At 33.3% G+C, this 23,100-nt stretch overlaps 5 protein-coding genes and 2 long non-coding RNA genes across 7 annotated transcripts; 4 read left to right on the plus strand and 3 right to left on the minus strand.

Annotated features, from left to right (window-relative positions):
- Positions 1–161: 161 nt before the first annotated feature.
- LOC128883510 (uncharacterized) lies at positions 162–2,786 on the minus strand. The gene is made up of 4 exons (XM_054135945.1): positions 1,713–2,786; positions 1,163–1,619; positions 908–1,055; positions 162–851 (listed from the first exon to the last, which is right to left on the minus strand). Exons 1-4 carry the CDS (start codon positions 2,607–2,609, stop codon positions 359–361), a joined length of 1,995 nt encoding a protein of 664 aa, XP_053991920.1. The 5' UTR covers positions 2,610–2,786; the 3' UTR covers positions 162–358.
- On the plus strand, positions 2,770–7,362 carry LOC128883509 (uncharacterized). Its single transcript, XM_054135943.1, has 19 exons — positions 2,770–2,891; positions 2,951–3,599; positions 3,653–3,740; positions 3,804–3,912; positions 3,977–4,091; positions 4,155–4,548; positions 4,602–4,710; positions 4,759–4,817; positions 4,888–5,114; positions 5,244–5,311; positions 5,371–5,506; positions 5,575–5,655; positions 5,709–5,846; positions 5,911–6,380; positions 6,437–6,652; positions 6,701–6,736; positions 6,788–6,943; positions 7,015–7,163; positions 7,231–7,362. The coding sequence occupies exons 2-18, from the start codon at positions 3,442–3,444 to the stop codon at positions 7,122–7,124; spliced, it is 2,670 nt and encodes an 889-aa protein (XP_053991918.1). The 5' UTR covers positions 2,770–2,891; positions 2,951–3,441; the 3' UTR covers positions 7,125–7,163; positions 7,231–7,362.
- Positions 7,363–7,676: 314 nt separating this feature from the next.
- LOC128883508 (uncharacterized) lies at positions 7,677–13,692 on the plus strand. The gene is made up of 19 exons (XM_054135942.1): positions 7,677–9,405; positions 9,467–9,591; positions 9,650–9,727; positions 9,850–10,005; positions 10,057–10,272; positions 10,325–10,586; positions 10,645–10,763; positions 10,844–10,910; positions 10,980–11,018; positions 11,099–11,202; positions 11,253–11,621; positions 11,672–11,869; positions 11,923–12,027; positions 12,088–12,213; positions 12,271–12,340; positions 12,429–12,490; positions 12,808–12,938; positions 12,989–13,126; positions 13,181–13,692. The coding sequence occupies exons 1-19, from the start codon at positions 7,689–7,691 to the stop codon at positions 13,377–13,379; spliced, it is 4,281 nt and encodes a 1,426-aa protein (XP_053991917.1). The 5' UTR covers positions 7,677–7,688; the 3' UTR covers positions 13,380–13,692.
- Positions 13,693–15,880: 2,188 nt separating this feature from the next.
- On the plus strand, positions 15,881–17,157 carry LOC128883288 (uncharacterized). The gene is made up of 3 exons (XR_008458839.1): positions 15,881–16,326; positions 16,392–16,696; positions 16,788–17,157. It is a non-coding gene; the product is annotated as an uncharacterized LOC128883288 (long non-coding RNA).
- Positions 17,158–17,304: 147 nt separating this feature from the next.
- LOC128883286 (uncharacterized) lies at positions 17,305–19,192 on the minus strand. The gene is made up of 9 exons (XM_054135484.1): positions 19,132–19,192; positions 18,778–19,020; positions 18,476–18,727; positions 18,298–18,402; positions 18,104–18,244; positions 17,886–18,042; positions 17,787–17,836; positions 17,670–17,738; positions 17,305–17,557 (listed from the first exon to the last, which is right to left on the minus strand). The coding sequence occupies exons 2-9, from the start codon at positions 19,000–19,002 to the stop codon at positions 17,471–17,473; spliced, it is 1,086 nt and encodes a 361-aa protein (XP_053991459.1). The 5' UTR covers positions 19,003–19,020; positions 19,132–19,192; the 3' UTR covers positions 17,305–17,470.
- On the plus strand, positions 18,101–18,794 carry LOC128883289 (uncharacterized). Its single transcript, XR_008458840.1, has 3 exons — positions 18,101–18,237; positions 18,318–18,541; positions 18,593–18,794. It is a non-coding gene; the product is annotated as an uncharacterized LOC128883289 (long non-coding RNA).
- A 1,660-nt stretch (positions 19,193–20,852) lies between the features above and the next one.
- LOC128883566 (uncharacterized) lies at positions 20,853–23,095 on the minus strand. Its single transcript, XM_054136092.1, has 7 exons — positions 23,026–23,095; positions 22,004–22,978; positions 21,749–21,922; positions 21,599–21,693; positions 21,283–21,401; positions 21,116–21,227; positions 20,853–21,068 (listed from the first exon to the last, which is right to left on the minus strand). Exons 2-7 carry the CDS (start codon positions 22,974–22,976, stop codon positions 20,976–20,978), a joined length of 1,566 nt encoding a protein of 521 aa, XP_053992067.1. The 5' UTR covers positions 22,977–22,978; positions 23,026–23,095; the 3' UTR covers positions 20,853–20,975.
- Positions 23,096–23,100: the final 5 nt, after the last annotated feature.

Consider the following 23,100-nt stretch of genomic DNA (forward strand, 5'->3'; position numbering starts at 1 on the left):
GTATCCTTAAATAATTATTTTTTATATGCAGGAAATAATATTTCAAAATAATTTTAAGAAAAGAAGTTAAAAATCTCTATTAAATTTTTTTTTCCGCTTAATACGTTGCAAAAAAAAAAATTTCTTAGGTTTTATGCTACGTAAAAACGTAGCAATTGGAGATTCTAAGATGCGTTACTTTTATTATAGTTATACAAAGGGGTTCAAAAATAATAGGAAAAAAAAAAACATTGATTGTTGGGATAAACCGAAATTCTAACAACCAGACAAAAATCTCTTTGTGTAAATATAAATTAAACAAATAAGTATGACAAAAAAAAAATCGTACCAAAATCCACTTTCAAAAAATAATTTCTTTTTAATTTTGTTCTTCGTATAATTGATCAATTATACTAGTAAACTGATCTTTGATGATATTTCGTTTAAACTTAAGAGTCGGAGTTAATAAACCATTTTCTACTGTAAATTGAGTCGGGTGTAGGTAAAATTTTTTTATTTTTTCAAAACCTTTGAGTCCACCTTTATTACCAATGATTTCTAAATCATTTTTGACAGCTAAATGCAAGGATTTTGTTTTGCAAGCATCTTCCATAGAAAGCTTTGTATCTCCCTGCGCTGTTTGCCATTCATCCACCGCCGCGGTATCGGGAACGATAATAGCAATAATAAAACTTTTTGTTGAATAGCCATATACGAAAATTTGGGATACAAATCTACTACCAGTAAGAATCGCTTCAATTCGTTCAGGTATAATGTATTCTCCTTGTGAGAGTTTAAAAATGTTTTTACGGCGATCAATAATTTTTAAAGCTCCATTTGGTAAAAGAACTCCAATGTCACTTGTGTGAAACCTACCAAAAATTGGTTGGATTTAATATAATAAAACAAATACTTAAGCAGAGCTTACCAGCCATCACTATCTAGAACAGCTTGTGTTTCTTTCGCATTTTTATAATAACCTTTGAAAATGATAGGACCTCGTAAAAGAATTTCGCCTGCCGGTGGAAACGAATCCACAGTGTAGCGCATTTCTTCCGCATTCAGTAAACAAAATTCTACGCACACATTCAATTAATCAAAAAGATGCAATACAAGCTTGAAAAGAAAAAAACACTTGTTTTACGTTTTTTTTAAAAAATGCATTCTCAACAACAGTAAATACCTATGCCGGGAACCGGACAACCGACGTGACCAGACAAAGGATCATCCATCGATGCTACAAAAGAGGAACCTAACGATTCAGTTAAACCGTATCCCTCAAGTAAAGGAGCACTAAAATAAACTGAAACAAGATCTCGAACATTTGACTCAATAGGTGCTCCACCAACAAGCATAAAACGCAAATTGCCTCCCATCAGTTGTACAGTTTTTTTGAAAATAAAAGTATCCCAAAAAGCGTGACGCGTGTCTGCTGATGTATGCAATCGTTTGAGTTTTTGATTAGTTGCTGTTTGAAACATATATTGAGCAAAGCTTGATTTAGTGCGAACATTCATAGCAATTTTGTCAATAATCCGAACGAAAAGACGTGGGACAGATATAAAAATAGTTGGCTTTAACACTTGCATATCATCAATAAGTTTAGTTACATCTCCAGAATACACTCCTATGCTTGCACCCTACAAGAAGAAGAAAAATCCAAAAATTAAATAGTGTAGCTTTAAACTATCATTGAAACTTTAAACGGTTTGATGTTCAAAAACTTGACGTACAAGTGATATGATAAGGCTACATATACTGCGTTCAAAAACATGGGCTAACGGTAAGTAGGATATATGGACATCAGAAGACGATGCATGAAATCCTCCAGGACAATCAATGATACCTCTTAAAACACTACTAACGAATGCTATATAATTTGATTGTGCTAGAAGGACTCCCTTTGGCTTTCCTGTACTTCCAGATGTGTAACATAAAGTAGAAATGTCACCGGATTGACCCGGTGACACCGTGCGTAAGTTTTCCCAAGACATTAATGTAGAGAAAGAATGAATAGTAATGTTTTGCTTTTTAATTTTTTCTTCGAGTTCAGTTGAAATAGAATCAAAAACAACAAATGTCGTCAACAACGGACATTTCTCAGCTACTGCTAGTAACGTGGGAATACATTTAGCGCTACAGCATGTTGAGGTTATTTCAGCCTCATTGACAATATACTGTAAGGCTTCAATTCCGAATGTATCGTACAGTGGTAAAAGTGTCAAACCATAAGCGTTTGCAGCTTGTTCACATATAAAACATTCCATACAATTTGTTGAGCAAACAGATAGAAAGCGCATAGTGCGAGCATTAGGGTAAAATTCGTCTGGTGCTGTCGTCGCTTTAACCAATTGTAGGTCTAAAACAGCTGAGCCAAACTTTAATGCGTTCTTTTTCACTTGGTCATATGTAAGCCATTGATATTCCCCTAAAACACCGTTTTCATTTTTTACTCGTCGCCCTAAACAATTACCATCCGGATTTTTACCCCATCCCATTAAAAAAATATCCCAGCACGTCTTGAGTTCATTATTAGACAAATTCGAAATTAGTTCATTTTTGAATGTAGCGCGACGCATTACTCCCGTTCGATTCGAACATGTTGCTTTTTGGACTTCGATTGAATACATGACAGCTTTTCTTCAAACGACTAGTTTGTTGAGGATAAGTATATTGAATGGATAATGGAATTGAAATAATTGTTTTAATAAGCAGATATTTATTGATAATGTATTCAACTCGTCGCTTTAAAAAACGACTTATTTGGTTTTTGAAAAATAAATACAAAATTCATCGTCGCATTTTTAGAGTGGATTCCATACATGTTTCTTAACTTTTTTTTAGTAAAAAAAAAATTGTTTTATTCACAAACATGTAAAACGACTCGTGGGTGGACATGCGTTTTTCACAAAGTAAGCACAGCACAAAACGTAGACATTACTAAGGTTTCACCTGATAAATGTTCATGTAGATGCTACCAGATGGCTACATGTAAAACTGTATAACCATTTTCTTACGTCACTAAAACATTCAAAAAAATGTGTTAAACGGGAAATATTCTCAGTGTATTAAAGAAGCTTATATGATCACACTTATCTCTCGTTTATAGTAAAATACATTAATGACAGTTGATACTCAAAAGTTTGAATATTTTGGTGAAAATCATCTGATAACATTGAAAACGTTGTTGCTTGTCATTTCTATTCTAAACGTCGTAAAGTCGAAATGCTTCTTTAAAATAAATATGGTTGAATGATACATGAACGTACACACGTGTGGTTTATATCGGATATTAAGATTTGCGTGCGTTTTTCCAATTGTAAAAGGAAGGAACAGTGAAAGTATAGAGTAACGTTTAAAAAAAGGATAGCTGCTAGCAGCTGAAATATCAGCTGCGTCAGTTAAATGAAACCGATTTATATTTCGTTAAATAAAGTTTTCGATTCTTAAAAAAACAAATTTATGGATCAGAATTTGTGCGGAACCGAGCCTCCTGCTATTTTAAGCTTAGAAACGTTTTTGCATGCGAGAACGAAAGAGTTGAAAACATTGAAAGCGGCTATAACCGAACCAAAGTCGCATAATAAACGAAGTTTTCAATTACTTCCAAAATGGAAAAGGTTAAGCGAGATTATCTAATATAAAGAAAGTTAGTGTTTCGGATAATGTTTAGAAGAAGAGCTCAATCGCACAATCCTTACCGTATACCTCGAGCTTATCGTAATGGTATATTAAAAGAACTAAGTCGAAATTTTCCTAAAGTAAGCGTTTTATATAAAATGAAACTAGATACATTTTTTTTGTATTGGGGCGTCGCTCTTAAGACTTCGCGGCGGCAGCGCTGTGATACTCGTCGCACACGTAACCGTTTGCTGTCTTATCGAAAGCGATCCGGAAAAGCACGGTGGTTAGAAGAAACCCATTTGTGGCACGGTATGCTATGTGATTTTGGTGATAGATCTGTTGACATCAAGCTTAATGTCTTAATTTATTTCAGCAAAACGATTTCATATGAAGACTCTGTGGAATTACCGCTTAGCGTATGAAGCTTGTGAAAAACAAAAAAGGCGGGTTCACCGCTACACGTCTCAACGAGCTGTGATTCATGATAAGTATGGTATTATAAAAGTTTTCCCGTATTATGATTCTTTTTTCCCTTATCTACCACTTGTTAGGTCGTATACGGAAGTCATTCAAGTTGCGGGCGCCATAAATGATTTGAAATGGTTATTTCAATTGTTCAATCCAAGGGCTGTCGATATCATGTTCACACCTCGAATGTTATTGGGAGGTTTAAAAGGAACCTTTCCCTTTTTTAAATTGAACTCTTCTATACCTGAACCATTCAATGCATTGCAATGGTTGCAACTCAGAGAATTTATAGGTCCTTTGCAGTTTTTATGGTCGCACGTAAACTGTGATAGAAAGCGTGGAAGTATTTGGCTATTTTGCCACCCAGCTATAACAAATCAAATCCTTTTAAATTTACGTTCCGGTATTCATCATCGCCTTCAACACAAGAGTGACATGTTAACAAACGATGACTTAGCTATATTGAAAATTGAAATGGTGTTGTTATAAAGGTTTGAAAAGTCGAACGCTAACCAGTCTTTCTTTTTTAGATGCGCGGTATAACAATTTTCGAAATATCGGGTCGGCTTTCCTTACAAGTGCTAATGTCACTGTTTCATCTTTCTGATCCTTCTAAGGTTCATATCCCCCCTTCGGCAAGTAATGTTTTTAACTTTTTCGCTCATGTTTAAATTTTTTTTTTATTAGATAACTACATGTGTGGTAATGATGTTTGGAAAATTCTACGCCCTATTGCATGTCTTGATGTAAGAAAAAAAGTCTTTAATTTTTTACATCTTGTTTTGTTGATATCTTTTTTTTAACATATAAATATAGCCGCAAATCTCCCCTGGTCTTGTGATACCGCTGTGTATAAAAATTCCAGCTGTACTGGGTCCTTTTCCTTCAATTTCCCCACAATTGTCTTTACCTCGTCAATATGAATCTGATACAAAAAATTTTCATTCGCTTGTTCTTTCTTGGCCTTTGGCAACACTGGGAGCACAGATTGCTGAACATTTTTTAAAAAAAACATCATCAGATGAACCGAAATCGCGTGTAAAGTAAGACTTCTTTTATAACACAAATCATTCAACGCTATAGTTTTTTCAAATGTTCATATAAAGTCATCTACAGAATTGTCTATTTTCGTGCTTGTGTTTCCAATTTATAGATATATCCATTGTAATCAGAGTAACTTTTCGTAGTCGTAAGCGTAAAAACATTTCAAAACTCATTCAACATCTTGTATTTATCCAAGGTATAATAAAACATTTTCTACAGTGTTGTGATGAAAATAGGTATAAATGTTCTCATCAGACCAATATAAACAATTAAAAAAAAAAAAGAAAGAACCAATCAACCCACTTCTACAGGAGGATTTTAATAGAGCTGTGACCAAGGAATGTGCGAGGTTCGAAACCGAGGAAACGACAGTTTTGATTGTACGGCGTTGGTACGTTGAGTCGATTGTTTGCTGTATGGTAGTAGTGTAAGTCAAAAAAACTAAACATATTTAACTAGTGACACAACACCTGGAAATGGGAGCTACAACGGGTATGAGATAATTTTCTTACCAGGCTCCAATGCTACAAGATTTTGGACGTAATTGACAAAAAAATTTTTATATTATATAATTTTTTTTTATTAAATATTAGATTAATGACTCGAAACAAGATTTGTGCGATTGGTGTCGTAGATCGCCATAGATTGCTTACTGCCGCTGGAGTTCCAGAATTCCCTTGGGATTATCCTTGTACACAGGCTGGACGTCTTCAAGCGTTGCATGATGGAAAGTATGTTTTTGTAGGATTGGCAAGAGAATCCGTCATTTCCTTCTTTAACTCCCCATGTCGTTAGGTCTCTTTTCAACATTTATAAAAGTCGCCCTGCATCTAAACGTGTGAATTTTGCAGCACAAAGTTTTCCGTATCCTTTCTGTCCGAATTGGAATCATATATTGGATAAAACAAACAAAACTAAAACTAATATTTTATATAATCCTTTATTAAATAGAGAAACCAGTACTTTTTGTGTTATACGGCCTTTTCATAACTTGTCTTTATGGGAGTTCTCAAGCTGTTTGCATGAACGCCCTTCATGTAACAGTTTTCTCGCTCAATGTCAAAGCATTGGGCACGTAATATGTACTCTGTTGCTACTGCCGACAAATGAATCTGCTCTTCAATTTTTAAAGAATTTTCTTAGCTGTTCTTGTATTGATAAAGCATGTATTGCTGTTCGCGTAATTTCTGCTCAAAAATCTTTACCTAAACCTCGATCGCATTTATATAGTATGGAGGCATCCATGATGGATGCTTTAGATGCCCGTAATGTTTCAATAAAATTGATTGTTAATAAATGTTGAATTCATGTTTTTTTTTAGAAACAAATAGGAAAGTGTACCTTGAAAAATTTTGGGTGCCTTTCTTGAAAAGTCCAGCGAAACACTCATCTTTCACTGCAAAAGTATCTATTGAAAAAGAATTTAAGCATAAGATACTAAAGAAAAAAACTCAGCGAGTACCATTTGATGAATTAGGCCAATTAGGAAATAATAGTAAAGAGTTTCAGCAACTTGTAGGATTCATAACGTCAGGCGGTATGTCAAGTCATTTAAAAAAAAAAAAGATTTATAGTTTGATGACAGGTCAAAGTTTTCGTTATGGCCACGGATTAGGATTAGGTAATTAAAATGTTTCTTCATTCTATTTTAAAGTAAATAAAATATTCCTAGGTTGTGTGACACTAGAAAGCCTTTTAAAAAGCATTCTCCAGCTTCGTCTTTGCTTTGGAACATTAAGCGTGAATTGTTTAAAGTCAAGTGTTAAAAGGCAATTAGAACGTATTTTGCGATTTGCCCCGTCGGAAGCTCAAATTTCGAAAACATTAGGTAATGTTATTAAAGTATATTTAACAGTTTTTGTCAAAAATGTTAAAAAAAGAAGCATGCACTGTTATTAGGAAACAACATTTTTTCTCAACTGTTCGTACCGTATTGGTTTCGTAGTGACACTTCATTAATGTTTAATATGTGTTGGATAAATGTTCTTACTGATGAACCACAATGTTAGTGACAATCTTCAAAAAAAAATAGCAATGAAAAGATATAGGTAGTACAACTTGACACTATTAAAATTAAACGCATCTGATCAAAATTTCAATGACCTGCATTATTAGAAACGAAGAATCTTAGTAAATTATAAAATGTGTTGAATCGAGATACGTAACAAGCCTTGTTGTACCAAATCAGTGATTTTTTGACTGTATGCACTGTGAAAAAAGCGTTGACTTTTGAAGAATGGACCTGTGAACTATGAATCAAGAGAAGAAACATACTTTTTTTATATAAAAAAGTATTGTTCCAAATAGATAACAATGTTTATATCAGAATCATATAAATCAGTGTTTCACTTGATGTAAAATCGACTACAGTATTCTGCCATTTTTTTTAAATTTATAATTTTTCTTTATTTAAAACCTTGTTACACTTGAATGTTTTTTTGTACTTGGCTAATAACCAATTTTTTTTTATATACAACTTTTCATCCAATAGAAAATAAAAATTTGTCATAATTTCATTTTGACGCATATGAATCATATCATTCTTTGTGTGACGCTTATTGTAATTTTTTGATATGTCTTTAACGAGTTTATCTAACATAGATAAAAAAAAACAATCCAAAGATTGTTTAATTCCATCCGAGTTATTGGAATTCCATGAATGTAGCAAGGAAGAAGAAAATGGGTTCGTTTCATCCTCCTGCCCTCTTTCCCTAGCAACAAGTCTTCCTAAATTTAGTAGTGTCGATAAAAAAACAAATCATTCTTGTTTTTGTGATTCCAGAATTTTTTTAAAAGATCAGAATGATTTTTTGTCGGGTTCTGAACCAAAAAATTTAATGGTGCCCGATACTAAAAATCATGACGTCTCCTCATCTTCAAAAGCTTTGCAAACGTTACAGTTGAATTCTTTATTGGATACAAAATCTAAAAAAGTACCAGTAGCATCATCTGAACCCTGTTTTTCTACGAATTCGGATTTCACTCTAAACCACGATTTGAAGGTTCAAGACTATTTTCTACAGACGGCTACTAAATTGCCAACATTTGATCGATGGAGACTGTACTGTTTTCGTTTCGCTTTTGTTTTGGAACCAAATATACCTGAAAAAGGAATTCGCTACAATTTTGCCTTAAGAGAATTATGTAGACAAGAAGGTCTATGCACTGGGGACAACGGATTGCCAGATTTCTTAGAGGAAAACAACAATGATGATCCTCCTTTACTCATACTGTTTCGCTTTACGAACGAAGTCGTTCAAACAACTCATTATAATAAGACGTTTTTAGATCGTGTTGGATGCTTGGAGTGTGTGTATTTTATTGATGCGTTTTTGGGGTGTCTTTCTATTCACAATACTCGATTTCTTGTTGTAGTCTGTGATAGTGAAGTTGTTTCTGGCTTTAACAGGAACTCTTTTCGAATTGAACATGATGCACCAGAAACTTTAGAAACGTCCAATGAAGATATGCTGATTTATAGAATACGCCAATCATGCCTTATTCCCTTTAATATACCTTTTACTGCTCATTTCGGAACTGTGGAAAATAAAAGATTGCCTTCCTCAAGTAATAAAATTTCAACATGTGATCAACGGGAGTATTTACAAAACATAAGAAATTGTGGTTTCAATTCAAGAGGTATTGATGTTGAGACGTGCAACAATAAATTGATGGATAAGGAAACAAAACTGTGTTCCGATAATTTATCAGATGAATCGATTGACGGTATTTTTGCTAAAAAAAAAACATTAGAAACAACACACAATAACAATGTTTTGAAAAAATCATTAACGGATCATAATTTGTTAGAATTTACCATACCCGCACATCAACGTGTTCCAATAATGCGATTGCAATCTGGAGATTCAAACGTTTATACTAATTTAGTTTATAACCATCTAGGGGACAAAATTGGTAACCATAAACAGAATGTTGAAAATTTACTTGCGACATCTTTTTACTACTCTTATGATACGGATATAACCAATACTCTTCAAAGAAAACGTCAATTACAAATACCATTTTATTCTCAAAAATGGCCCTGCAGCTACGATCCTTATAAAACAACCAATCAACGTCATCAAAATATTAAAAATCAATTTTCTCCATCGACCTATATTGAAAAAACTTGTGAAAAAATTCCATCGATGGTTGACATTTCGAAAAATGATTCTGTTAATGTTTGCTTATTTGACGTGGCTGATCAACGATTTGTGTGGAACTGGGAATTAGTCAAACCTTTTTTAAACTGTTCTATTGATTTTCGTTGGACTGTTCCAATAATCCAAGGTATCTATTTCATTTCTTGTTCATGACGGCAGATGTTAAGGCATCATATCATTGTTTCAAGGATCTGTAACGAGTGGTTCAATACAATCCTCTTCGAATGGAATTGATTTAGTCTTAATTTGTCGACGGAATCGGGCACGATCCGGTACTCGTTTCAATCATCGTGGTATTGATGATTATGGGGAGGTACTACTCATCATGTTGCTGAGTTTGCATTTTAAAAAAAGTTACAATTTCTTTCAAGGTAGCTAATTTCAATGAATCAGAACAGCTTATAGCTGTTTGTAACGTGGATTCAAAAAGTAGAAAAGTTCAGTGTCGCGTAAGTAACAAATGGATAAATTCAAGTTATTATTATAAGTATTTCTTGTGCAAGTTTGAATTTTTTCTGATATACGCGCTATCTCTAAACTACTGGATGTATATGCGTTTTATGTTTTTTAGGGAGTTGGAGTACCCAATAGTGGTTGGAGTTCGTATGTCCAAATACGAGGGTCTGTTCCTTTATTTTGGGAACAATCTTCAGGATTAAGCTTAAATGTTAATATTAATTTGACACGACAAATCGATTTTGCTACTCAAGCTTTTGTAGAACATCAGGTAGTATAGAAAAGTTCATTTTTATTCGTATCGAATGTTGACGTAATATAGCGACAATTATCCTTCTACTATGGACATGTTTTATATGTGGATCTTCTAAGTGCTTCAAAAGGAGGAGAAAATAAATTGTCTTCTTCATTGAGAAATCTTATAAATTATTATAATAATAACTGTACCTTGCTTAAGTCTCAAAATACAGACTCTAAAGGTTTGTTTGGTGATAAAAATAAACCTGCGTATCATATTCGTTGGGATTGCCACCAGCAAGTAACAACTATTTAAAATATGAAACTTTTATAAAAATAATGGGTTGTCTTAGATAAAACTTTATGGGTTTGAAGAAGCGTTAACTCGATTTGTTAATTTTCTTCGACCTCAGTTAAAAAAAATAAAGTATTATTCCGAAAAATCATCAACTTCTGACGCTTCAAACATTCAGTATCAAGAGGGTTGTTTGCGAACCAATTGTTTAGATTGTTTAGACCGAACAAATGCTTTCCAATGGTTTATCTGTTGGGATTGGATTCATCAGTATTTAGTAGAAAGAAATCTTGGACACTTTTTACAGCCAGCAATATTGGGTACACGAATTTTCAAAAAAGTGTTTTTCAATAGTATTTGGAATTTTTGTTTAATTAGGAACACAATTTGATTGTGTTCAAAAAGAAAATAACGATAGCTTGTCCACGAGAAACCCATGGCCTTTGGAATCCATCTTGCACCAATCAAAAGATGGGCAACAAAATCTGAATACATCGGTAAAAATTTCAAAAAAAACATTTATTATACACTATTTTTTATATTGATTATCACTTTTAACGTTTTGTATCTGTCTCAGTTCGTCCATGTTTCATATCGTGGATCGGATAGTGGTTCTTTTTCTGCAGTCTATCGTTTGCTCAATTGTAAGCCGTTTAAAGGCAGCGTGCATGGAAATCACTAACATTCTGATTCAAAATACTTTTGGTTTCTAGATCCTTTCCCTTTGAATGAGTCTAATGTGAAAGAAGCTTGTAGGTGGACCACAAACAATTAGCATAGTGTCATGTGTGTTATTTATCGACGATTAATGTATTGCTGTTACACTGAATAGTAGCGGACCATAATTTTGGGTCTACAATAAAAGAAACCGATCTTCAAAAATCATTTTGTAAAAATATAGCTAAAGAAATGGTCGCTCGAATGTGGGCGGATCAAGTAGGTTTCCAGTTCCAATTTGGACTAGATGTTCTCAAAAATTATTATAGGGTGACCGTGTAAGCCGAGTTTATACGGGAACAGATTCCGTCATGTCGGGTGTTATTCGTCAAGGAAAATCATCCTTAGCGACAAATATGATTCATATGTTTACTTCTTTAGGACGATTCTATCAAAACAATTTTGAAGATGATTCGCGTCAAGATGCTATTGAAATTTTGTTACGGGAGCAAAACAGTTTTTTTAACGCTCGTGTATGTAAACCAAAAAACGAGAACAATTTTGCGACGAATGGCAACTTTACAAAAAAAGTTTCTTTTTTGGAGAAACTTCCCTTAACAGTAGAAAACCACGCATCTAAACAAAGTGACGGTTTTAGCAAAACTAGTTTAAACGCCAATCAACAGTTGGTCAAAACGGTATTAAAATAAAATTGTCTTTTTTTTATTGAATGTTGGTGGAATTACAGGCGGTGCTTTTCCCATCAAACATACATGAAAAGATGGCTACAACAATTCCTTTAAGAATCTGGTATGGAACATGGAATATGGGAGGAACGTTTGTGCCTCAAACAATGGAACATTGGCTTTTTTATCATTTAAATGCTTCTGGACTCACGCAGGGATCCAGATTAGCCGACATTTACGTTATAGCAGTACAGGAGCTCGTACGTTGGTTTTCAGACATTTTTTTTTTTTCTATGATCCAATCTGAGTTAAGGTGGAACTTAGCAAGGTGCGTGTTTTGCTCTCACAAGGAGATTTAAAAAGAGAGGAGTTGCTAGAAGAAACAGTTAAAGCGTCACTAGGACCTCAGTTTATAATGGTATACCTTCTTGTAGTGGTCATTTCTTTACCTCTTGAATATTTTTTTGATTTTTTCTAGTTAAACTCACAAAGCCTTGTAGGGTTATATTTAGCAGTTTTTGTTCGTTCGACTTTACGAGATTATGTCACGCATGTGTATACGTCGGAATTAAAATTAGGATTTAAAGGTCAAATGGGAAATAAAGTAAGAATGAGAAAGTTCTTGCAGTCTAAATCAAATCTTAATTGTATGTTTTAAAAGGGAGCAATATTTCTTCGATTGGAAATAGGCGACATATCATTTTGTTTTGTGAATGTACATCTTTCATCGGGTATATCATCTCTAAGAAAATAAGAATGTTTTTTTTTTTTCAATGGTTTACATAATAAGCAGTATGTTTTTTTAACTTTTTACAACAGGGCAAGAAAAGGCTCGTCAGCGACGAGAACAATTGCAAATCATACTGGAGTCAAATTTTCAGGTAAAAAAAGTGTACAGTGTTGCTTTTCGTTCTGTTATCGAATTGTTTGGGACCATGTCATTTTGTTACCGTTAAATATTGTGTCATTTGTTGTCTAGGTAAATAAACATCTTAGAGATATCAGGTTTTTACAAAGCTTAAATACTAAGTGTCGAAACAAAGTTTTAAAGCTGGATTGTAGCAAATCGTGAATGCTGTTTTGTTCATATCAAAACACTGCATTTTTTTTTGTTTAAATTGAATTTTACCTCAAATGCATAATAAGCAAATATTTACATACAAAAGGTTTAATTTTGTTTTGTCAACCTTATTTTCAGAGTCGCTTACCCTATTCCATTAAAGACCATGATTATATATTGATGGGTGGGGACTTCAACTTCCGATGTAGCGGAAGCTATCATGAAACAATAAAACTTGTCAAACAAAACAATTGGAAAGAACTTTTATTGTAGGACGAACACAAAGTATCACTTGCTGATCTCATCATTCTCTGTTAAGTTATGACCAGTTAGTTGTAGGAAAACGTTTACGTCTTGCTCCGTTCGCTTTGGTTACTGAAAGTCTAATTAATTTTCCACCTACCTATAAATTTAAAAAAGAAGCAAATCAATTCGATGAATCTCGGTCTCCAGGCTGGTAGGACGTGAAAACAATTTTTCACAAACTTCAATTGTTTTTATTATATTTTAGGTGCGATCGCATTTTATACTTTGGAAACTTAATTCCACAAAAATTGTTACAAAAAAATACCAGCGACTTTGTCTTTAAATGCGTCGATTACAGCAATGTTCCAAATATTTTAACCTCAGATCATAAACCCGTTTATGGAGTTTTTGAAATCGGCCTTGTTTTGCCTGAACCATCGCTTTCGAAAAAAATTGCACTTTAACGCTAACACTATTAAACAAAGTTTACGGTGTATCAGTAGCTATTTCCAAAAATCACACGTTTTTGCTATCTTTAGGTTGCAGTGTATCTTAGCGCGCTAATACTTGATATCTCACCACTCTATTTTGACATTAAAAAAAAAAACTGGGTTGAAATAAACGTTATTTTCATTCGACAAGGGTCGATTGTATAATAGCACTGCGGCTTGTATTCTTTTGCGTTTTTTTTAAGCTAAATTCATTACACGTATATGGCATGGTGTATGTAAACATTGCTACAAACTTTTTTGTCTAATGATTTTTTATTGATTTAAAAAAAAAATTTCCAACTGGTAAAATGGAAAAGTGTTTGGCAACATGGACATTTTATTAGTAACTGATTGCCAATCGTTAAAAGCAATTCGTTCTCAAGTAGCTCAAAAATCTAAAGATCCCTTATATTTCTGATGAATTAATTGTTAATGTTTTTTTGAAACGTCTAAAGATAATTTTTTAATCAGTTTGGTTCTCCGTGTGTATCAAAACATTTTTAATGTCAAGTTTGACGAAAGAAAGTGCCTCAAAAAGGATTTAATTAAGGAATGACTGTACCTTTAAGTTGGCAAAACCTAACACCATTGTTATCCAAGTTGAGAACACGCCAAAGTGTCACCATGTTACGCGTCTAGAACGACTCTCTTTTAGTTTTCAAAAAAAAAAAAAGAAACAGAAACGTGTCTCACAGAGACTTTGTAATAACATTGTGCGAGAAACAATAACTGTTTTTAAAATAACCTTTTTTATAAGAGTATTTCTGTTATAAGCGTTTGAATTGTTTTTTAATAAACTATAATTTTAAAGTAGCCTCATATAGTAATGAATTAAAAAAAAAAAAACATTTTCAAGTGCTAGCAAAACTCGACATGGCGTTAACATCAAAATCACACACTATTTATAATAACGCTCCACCTAAAGCATACATGCACCGTTATATTGGTTAAGATTTTGTTTTTATGTGCTTACAACAAAAAGTTGAGTTTTTTTTCTAGTGTTCTCATTGAGTTAACGGCTGCAAAACCCAATTATGAGTTTTGAAAAGATACCTCGTGATGTAACGGTTGAATTTTTCTTCAACTTTTCTCGTTCTATCAAAAAAAATTTTAAACATGTCGCCTTCATTCAAGTGTTTTATGATAGAGAAAATAAAGCATGTTCAATTTGTTCTAATTAAAAACGACGCATTAACTTCCAACTTGAAATGAAATGTTTTGAAATTACAAGAAGCAATGGCCCTATTCAGCGTTGAGGCATACCCAACATGTAAGGTGGATCAAGATAATTATTCAAAATATAATTGAATACCGAAGGAAAACCTGTATAATGGATCCGTTAAGCTTAACCGTAGGAATTTGTAAAATAGGTAAGACAAGGATTAATTAAAGAAATTTAGGTAATTTACAGAAATTTCAACTAGTGAACGTCGTCTCGGAAAACCAACTGAAAGTTAAAGTCGTTACTTACTGTCAAGGTATGTGAAAGATTAGGGTAACTCGCCTTGTGTACTCCAGTTCCTTTTTTAATGGGTGCTTGTTATCGAGTTGTGAGCATTGATTGTTTCGCGAATTCGCCATCACCTCGGATCAAATGAACGACTTGCGAAATTACATGCAACTGTATTACACGTGTCTTTGGAAAGTGTTTTAACCCAGAGGTAATTCATTTGAAGAAAAAGGTTTCCTGGTAGAATCGATGATAATAGTGCACGTATAAATACAATATAAAGAAAGATTGGGTCTTAGGTTGAATTCTGGCAAAGCTTCCTATTTGGGAATAACGTGAAACCAGCCTGGCGATGGACTGAAACCGAGTTATGTGGATGAGTGATGGGAAAAAAGACGCCATTTGCCGTTTAGTTCAGTAATAAATTTTGAAAAAGGCTGGAAAGTTTTAGTATAAGGTGATCCTAGAAAGACAAGAAGTAAAGATTTATGTAAGGTTGGATATGGACAAGCCCAACGGATGCAAATGTTTTGTGGAAAATGAAGGTAGGGAAAGATTTCTATTTGGTGGGTGTCATTATTGACTTATTTTTTACCTAACAATAAACTGAAGATTAAGTTTGATAAGAAGCTGCTTAGACAACGGTACAACTTTCGCTTTCATTCGATGTACTTCTTAAAAACAGGACGTGAAGTTGTACTAGGTGTTTAACAGGAAGGTTTCATAGTGCTATGAGTTTGTGTTACAGAACAGTCAAGGTTATGGTATATTATGAATACAGAACTGTAATTAAAAAGACAGGATAGAAATTATTACGTTTTGGCATTGAAAAAGGTGTAGTTGATTTTAAATGATGACTACGTCATTTTCGTGTCTTAAAAAAATGTTTATATGACAAGACGTGCTGGAAACGACTTGCAAGTGTTTTCTGTACAACACTGTTTTTCATGAACCACCTTAATAAGTGAGTTTGAAATCATGTGTCTTTTTACCATTGTCGTTTGTTTGGAATGCCCTAAAGTAAAAGTTTCACGACAATGGAATTACCAAAAATCGTAACCTTTCCACCAATTGAATTAATTTTTTTTTTAATAAGACACTGAATTTTCAAAAAACAATAATCGGTTTAGAAACATCAATAGGAGGTATCAAACCGTATAAGTTGAAGAGATGGGGTTGACAATCACTTGTTGGTGAAAAAATGATGCCACAGTACCAGACTAGTTTGTACGAAGAAAGCAATTTTTTTTTTTTTTGAAACGAAAAAGGTCATAAAAGTTTCATATCTTTCTATGTTTAAAGAAAGGTTAACCAGAAAATTACCATGTTGTGTAAAAGATCTGTTGCAATAATTTAAAAAATTTGGACATACGGTTTTGTATCTTTTCTTTTGTGTTTAACACCTTATAAAGCGAGTGAGCATAAACTAATATCTAAAACACTGTCGTTGATGGCACTCTACCACAAATTGTATGCCAGTAATTCATAGGTGTTCTACGGTTTAAACAGTAGTGAAGATTGTTTTGAATTCTCAGAGTCATGAAATGTTTGAAAATGGGAAACCTTAACAATAAAATCAAAGGACGAGAAATGTTTTCAGAGTTCATCAATAAACTTTGCAGTGTGTCCCTAGAAGAAAAATTCTAGTAAACGTAAAGCTTCGCCGTGGCTAAGCGACGTATTAGTAAAATTTTCCTTTTAGCCTACTGTTAATTAGTGTCAGGGAAACAAAATTGACAGTTTGCGAACAAATTCAATGCCAAGCTTTCCCTTAGTAATATATAGAAGAATTATGTAGGCTGTCAGAAACCGTCTTCATAATTTGAAAACGCGTTTCCAGGTGCGTCCAAATAAAGCATGAACAGTGTGCGGGTGCATTGAAATAAAAGTATAAAAAGTCTTGCTCAATAGCTTTCAACATTTTTTTACAGAGAGCGAACGTGAAGTAGAGCTACTTCACCTTGGCTATTGGGTAAAAAACAATGAATACCAGTAGTACTTTTTTTTGTGGAACTTAAAAAAAGTGTCGTGAAGCACTGACAATGTAGGTTTTACTATGACGTGCAAGATAAATGAAAAGTTTGACTGAAACATAACATGTGTTGGGTGGAGAGTGTTTTTTTCTAAAATAAATAATCTCTAGTTGAAGGTGCTTTTTATAATACACCAGAAAATATTTTGAAAAAAGAAAAGCAGCTTAAGGAAAATCTAAGCGTGAAAATGAATTGAAATGTTGTCCAAAATTTAGTCACAAAATTGCTCATTTGCCTTTCCTGAGGATTGGAATTAGGCTAAAACTTGACGAAAGTCGAGAATGTGATTTCTTATATTAAATGTTGTATAGCGTCATTACAACCAACACAGCACATTGCATTATGACGTCTTGAATATCTTATAAAACAAAAAGTTCCGATACCAAATAATAGCGTTTTCATCCAATGGCTAAATACAAAATGATCTGAATTATAACGGTGCTAACAGGTTCTTTACAACAAAAAAAGTGTAACATTATTTAAAAGAAACATGGAATTTTTTTGTATATTATAAAAATTGCAATTGCTAGTAAAGATGTATACAGACTGTGTCAATTTAAAAGTGATTAAAAAAATTTACATTATTCACCAGGTAGATGCTGAGGTTTTTCTCCCGCCTCTTCATCGTAGTCTTTCGCTGTTTCAAAAAGTAGATTAGCAGCGCTATCCTAAAAACAAATAAATGTTGCAATGAATGGCGAGTCTCTTTATGTAGCCTTCGTGATCAAAAATAAAGTTATTTTTGTAAGGACATATGGGTTTTTTAAAAACATTCTATACCTCATTCCAGTCACATACAAGCAAAGCTTGTAAAACAACGCTATTTGAAAATCCTAAACAATCTGAAATCTTTAAAAACAAAAAATCTTTTCTAATAAGAATGGTCTTATTCGTTACTCTTTTGACGATTTCCTCTTGTTCCGATGTTATATGAATAACATCTTGGCCTAAAACGAACATACTCATAAAAGCATTTTTTTTTACACGAAATCAAACCTGCAGCATTCTCCACTGAATTAAGTGATAAGGGTATATCTGTGTCTTCGGTGAGCATTTGAAGAAATTCTAACTGGTTGTTTGCGATAAGCTCAAAAAGTTCAGGGTTTTGTAGTTGAATAATATGCAAAATTCCAGAAATGATCTGGGGGTTCTCCTGAAGGAAAACAATGCAAAAACAATGTTAGTTTTTTTCTCACGTCGTATAGTAAGCTAACCTGGATTGCAGCTCTAATTTGATCAAACAACGGGTGTTGACGAAGAACCGCCAATCGACTAGGATCGGAACCAGCCCCAAGAGTAGATGCGTGCATAGCTGGGGTATAATCAAACTGAGTTGCAGCAGATTCAGGTATACCCTTAAAAACATTTTTATTTCTAAAAAAAAGAGTGACATAAATGAATGTTTTACTGTCATTAAATATTCAACAGCGCGATTAGGATCATTGAATGCCGCCCGTAATGCATCTTGTGCAGCCGTTTTCTCGAAGCCCATACTGCATAAACTCTCAACCAACTAAAATTTAGGCGATGCAACAAATTTTGATAACATAGTGTGTGTTTGTATGGTAAATTAATGTGTAAATTACATTAATATCCGACGATAAAGAAGTATCCTCTTGTTTTTCTGATGCAGTTAGCTCTTCAGGATCTTGGTTAGGTGGCGTTATAAGTGAATTTTGTTTTTCAGTGTCTTGTTGCGGTAGAGAGAACAAGTTAATTGAGTTATCTGTCGCTTGGAGGTCTGTAGAAATCTTGTCGTCTTTCAAATCTTTTGCCGCATCGTTCGAACTTGTACATTTGTCTTTTGAAGCCAAAGTGGTGGAAACTGGTTTTTTTTTCTAAAAGAAAACATTTACATAAACAAGTTTAAGGATAAAAAAAAACGTACTTTAGAGATCATAGCAACTAATTTGTCGTTATCCTTTATATTAGAGTAATGCGCTACTGTACGTGCATCTTCTAGTATAACTCCTCGATGAATTAAAATTTGTTCATTGGCTAACATGTGAGGCAACGCAATTTCCACTTTTTTTTTGACGTCCAATAAAGTATCTTGTAGATCCACCACGACTTCTACTTCAATATTTTTTAAAGTTCTTATGTATAATTTCATTTCAAGAAGGAACTTGGACTAATAACAAAAGAAAAGTTTAAATTTATCATGTAAAACCCAATCGTTTTTATTAAAGTCTCACTATTCATACAACAAAATAAAATTTTTTTTGGCTTAATAAAAACTTACATTGGTTTAAAACAAATGGATTACCAATATATCTATTTAAAGATAGAGGTTTATCTTATTTAGTAACTTGATTAAACAACGTCAGGCGAACAGACGCATACAGCTTTCCCTGTCATTTAACATTAAATCCAAATTTTTTGCGGTAAGCATACATTCCTTCTTCTTTATATAACTTTTTCAATAACCAGAGATTTCACCTTATACTTTAATTTTTTATCGAAATTATGATTCAAAATTAATATTTTTATAAGTTTTTTTAAAAAATAAAGAACACGAAGTTTATATTAGAAAAACAACAATTATCCGAGTTTATTTCAGTGATCTACACACAAGATTCACCGCATTCATGCTTCAGTGTAGCTTTACAAAAAATTTTCACATATTTTTTTTTACAATTTGGTCTTCGCATAGAAAAAAAAGCCTACTACTTTTCGTTTCAAAAATCCCTAAACGGCATATCAATATACCATGTTCTTACATTAAAAAAAAGAAGATTTACGTCTAATTTGACTTTTTATTAAAATGAAACGCTAGAGTGAAATGAGTGATTTGTGTTTTGTCACTCATACATTCCTGATCACTATAATAAAGAGAAATCTACTGACAATATTGATGTGTATTGTTTAGGCAATTTCCGAATTCACTGCTTCAATGGTTGCGATTTTAATAAGTTCGAGTTTCAGAGCTGTATTTGTGATAAAAGTTTATTAAAAAAAAAAGTCTCATTTAAACAGTAGGGTGTGTGTGTGTGCCAGGAAAAAGCAAATGATCATCATAAAAAATAGTGCGTGTTTAACGCACTGCAAGTGCTGTATTTATTTTTTTTCGGTATCTACCTGTAATTTAAATGCTGAGAAAGATTTTTAGACTGTGTTTTTTCGTTTTTTTCCATTAATTTCGGTTTAAACGTTTCCATGAAGTGTCGCTTTTTCGGGGGGTTTCTTAGAAAACGCAACAAAAAAAAATAACCGGAAAGCTTTTCTCAAGACTCACAGGGAGAGGTGTATAAGTGTGAGTTTCTCTGTGTGTAATGTAGAATAAAAAAACCACGTTAAGGCTTGGTCTTCGTCGGACATCCATCCTTGTTATAAACACAGGCAGGTCGTGAATTGTCTTTACACAGAAGAATAGTCATGGTCTTTCTTAAATTATCTCAAGCAAAAAATGTCAAAAAAATAATCTGTCAAAATATCCTGCTTACCTACCTACCTACACACACACACACACACAATCAAAGGGCTTATATTGTTGGCAGAATGAAAAGCTATAGGCGCTCAGGCTTTTTGTGCGTAGTTTGATACAATCTTTTATTGAGGACTCTACACGGACAAATGCCCTTTATTCGGGGTCATGAAATGAGAGCCGTAGTCAGCAATCAGAAGCATCACGTTGGTAAAGCTTTTACCTAGATTTAAAAATTATTGAAAAGCCCACCTCATAAAGCTACTTCGTTACTTTCTGGAAGTAGTGTATGACTAAGTCGAAACCGCGTTTTACTGATGAAGGATTTCGATATCAGTACAGCAACCGTTTCTATTGAGTGTTTCCTTAGAAAACAAACAGCCGAGTAGAACGATGAGCTGCACAAGGATAGCTTATGCTGTAACCAGTTTACACCGAGTCTTAAAAAAACAAACACCACGTGTAAGAATCAAGCAGTTTTGAATGTCTTTGATGTTGTCATTTTTAGAAGAAACAGATTCACTGGTGTACAACATAAAATTATTTTTTGTTTTATTTCAATAAAAATTAGGTAAGAGTTTTGTCATATCACATTGAGAGGTATCACACAAGCGATGTTTGAATTTAGCTTATTTTGAATTGATTTAAAACGTGAAAGTCATTTAATAGTTTTTGTTTTGTAATTTGGATTTGGATAACAAATTAAAATCCCGCACTTGTCGCAGTTTATCATCAAGACATTGAAAAAATTGATTCTAATGGTAAGGGAACTATTGAAAACATCTCAATAAGTAAAATTTACCCAAGCAATAGTATCTCCATGGCGAGAAGTTCGTTTGATACGAAGAGTGTGAATGTGATGCTGCTGTACCAAAGTAGGTAGCGTATCCGATTCATAAGCAAAGTACAGTGGTCTGAGGGAAAGGCACAAAAAAAGGTGATATTATGGATTTAAAAAGTTTTGAATACTTTATATATGAAAATAAACTGGTTAAAGAGTCGAAAGGCCAAGTAGAGAATTGCCATTCGGGTCCTTGCACGACAACTGCTAAAGTTCTATACCAATCTTTAATGGAAAATTTAGCAACCTAAAAACCATTGTTTTAAAAAATTGTTATTCTTTTTATTAAAGTTTTCAAAATTTTCAAAAACGTCGCTTTTAATGTGAAGTGATATAAAGAAATATTTGGCTACATTTCATGCTTAAAGTTAAAGCAAATTTAAAAGGTGAGTGATACATAAGAAAAATAAAAAAGTAGATTAATTTGGTAGGTGAAACCAGCACCTGAGAACTGTCGACAAATTTGAAATCATGCGTAATGAAAATTCGTAACCCTGTTCGGCTTATCCAGGGTAAATTTGCTTTCCATGAAAAGCTAGCTGAAAATGATCTCATTTGGTGAAGACATACCACAAAAGTACTCGACATCTCTACCTAAAGACTGATTTGGATCGTACTGCATCTTAGTACAAGGTAAAATTTCCTTATGTTCTAGAAAGTGTTTGCAATTATGAAAATTGAGAATAGGGAAAGACATGGTTTGAGCTAAAAAAGTAGGGACAATAATAATGGCTTTCATTTTTTCCTTTCGTAAATACTCATAGAGAGCTAAAGTCCATTATAGAAACACACAAACATACAAAAAAAAAAAAAAGCTTTATCCAATCTAGAAGAAAAGGATAAACTCACACAGCTTGAGGATGTTCACTGCTGTCGTAGGTTTTCTTAATTGAAATGTTTGCGTGGTTTCTTTGCGTTTTTCGTTTGTATTCGAATTTGAACAAGGGATTTCAGGACTAATAATACGGCGTCCATTTTTTTTGAAGATCTGTGTTATGGTTTCACCAAAATGATTATCTTCTACACGTAGCAAAGTGGAAGAGTGAAAAAGCTGAATTGTATTGATTAGCGGGCAATACGTGCTATAGGAAGGAAGCTGGTAGCGTTCTATAATTTTTGAACGAAAGCTAGGTATCTGTTTGTTTTCCTGATTCAATACCACTTGGCTAATTTCTTGATCTTGCGTTGTGCACGAGGAAGGCAAGGTTATGGTAGGACCATAGGTTACATTTTTGATACAAATTGGAAAAGATATTTTTTCTAAAGTGACTCCTGGGAACATGGCATTAAACAATTCTAAAGTTTCAATTTTAATAGGGAGTGATTCATCTATCAAAGACACTGGCGTTAGCTTTAGCATAGGGTCATAAGAAGTTTGTACTGTTTGAAAAGAGTTAACAGCTGTTTTACGAGTGATCACCGAAGTTAATTTTTTTCGTTCAAGAGGAGAAATAGGTAAATGACCTAATTGGGTGATGTCACGGCTTGTTAAGACTTTTGTTTGAAGTTGAAATGCAAATAATATTAAGTCTCCAATAGGAATAAGTTCATTTCTCCTGTCCTTCCAATTACATAATTCTGTTGAACTAACTTTTAAATTAAAAGGTTTGAAAAAAAAATTAATTTGATTGGTGTAATTGTCCGTCGATAAAGATGCATGTACCACTCGTAGTAGAGGAACCTTTAATGAACTAGTTTGCTCTCCAAAAAGCCATTCATACTCTTTAAGAATGTCATTGTCGTCAAAACACAGAGGTTCCGACGAATGATCAGCCAATTCGATTGCTTGACGAATTAGTTCCACGCCATCCACAAAAATCATTTCTATAATTTCAACTTAGATTTATAGCTACAACGCGCATCAAATATACCTAACAGGTTCTAAGTTGTCACAAGATTTTTCATTTTAAACAAGTATTTTTTTTGTCGTGTGTAATAAAGCCCTC

The sequence above is a fragment of the Hylaeus volcanicus genome, unplaced genomic scaffold (genome assembly GCF_026283585.1).
Source record: "Hylaeus volcanicus isolate JK05 unplaced genomic scaffold, UHH_iyHylVolc1.0_haploid 12221, whole genome shotgun sequence".
NCBI lineage: Eukaryota > Metazoa > Arthropoda > Insecta > Hymenoptera > Colletidae > Hylaeus > Hylaeus volcanicus.

Excerpts from the sequence above, each read along its gene's own strand:
- LOC128883510 (XM_054135945.1), bottom strand. The coding sequence starts at position 2,609 with ATGTATTCAATCGAAGTCCAAAAAGCAACATGTTCGAATCGAACGGGA. Across the intron at positions 1,620-1,712 it reads GTAGCCTTATCATATCACTT|GGTGCAAGCATAGGAGTGTA; the intron begins GTACGTCAAGTT and ends TTCTTCTTGTAG. Across the intron at positions 852-907 it reads GTTCTAGATAGTGATGGCTG|GTTTCACACAAGTGACATTG; the intron begins GTAAGCTCTGCT and ends AATTTTTGGTAG.
- LOC128883509 (XM_054135943.1), top strand. The coding sequence starts at position 3,442 with ATGGATCAGAATTTGTGCGGAACCGAGCCTCCTGCTATTTTAAGCTTA. Across the intron at positions 3,913-3,976 it reads AGAAACCCATTTGTGGCACG|CAAAACGATTTCATATGAAG; the intron begins GTATGCTATGTG and ends AATTTATTTCAG. Across the intron at positions 4,818-4,887 it reads GCCCTATTGCATGTCTTGAT|CCGCAAATCTCCCCTGGTCT; the intron begins GTAAGAAAAAAA and ends ATATAAATATAG.
- LOC128883508 (XM_054135942.1), top strand. The coding sequence starts at position 7,689 with ATGTCTTTAACGAGTTTATCTAACATAGATAAAAAAAAACAATCCAAA. Across the intron at positions 11,203-11,252 it reads CTCGAATGTGGGCGGATCAA|GGTGACCGTGTAAGCCGAGT; the intron begins GTAGGTTTCCAG and ends AAATTATTATAG. Across the intron at positions 12,491-12,807 it reads TACTGGAGTCAAATTTTCAG|AGTCGCTTACCCTATTCCAT; the intron begins GTAAAAAAAGTG and ends CCTTATTTTCAG.
- LOC128883286 (XM_054135484.1), bottom strand. The coding sequence starts at position 19,002 with ATGAAATTATACATAAGAACTTTAAAAAATATTGAAGTAGAAGTCGTG. Across the intron at positions 17,739-17,786 it reads AAGAGGAAATCGTCAAAAGA|ATTTCAGATTGTTTAGGATT; the intron begins GTAACGAATAAG and ends TTGTTTTTAAAG. Across the intron at positions 17,558-17,669 it reads TTGTATGTGACTGGAATGAG|GATAGCGCTGCTAATCTACT; the intron begins GTATAGAATGTT and ends ATTTGTTTTTAG.
- LOC128883566 (XM_054136092.1), bottom strand. The coding sequence starts at position 22,976 with ATGATTTTTGTGGATGGCGTGGAACTAATTCGTCAAGCAATCGAATTG. Across the intron at positions 21,694-21,748 it reads CGATCCAAATCAGTCTTTAG|CTAGCTTTTCATGGAAAGCA; the intron begins GTAGAGATGTCG and ends GATCATTTTCAG. Across the intron at positions 21,402-21,598 it reads AATTTGTCGACAGTTCTCAG|GTTGCTAAATTTTCCATTAA; the intron begins GTGCTGGTTTCA and ends AATGGTTTTTAG.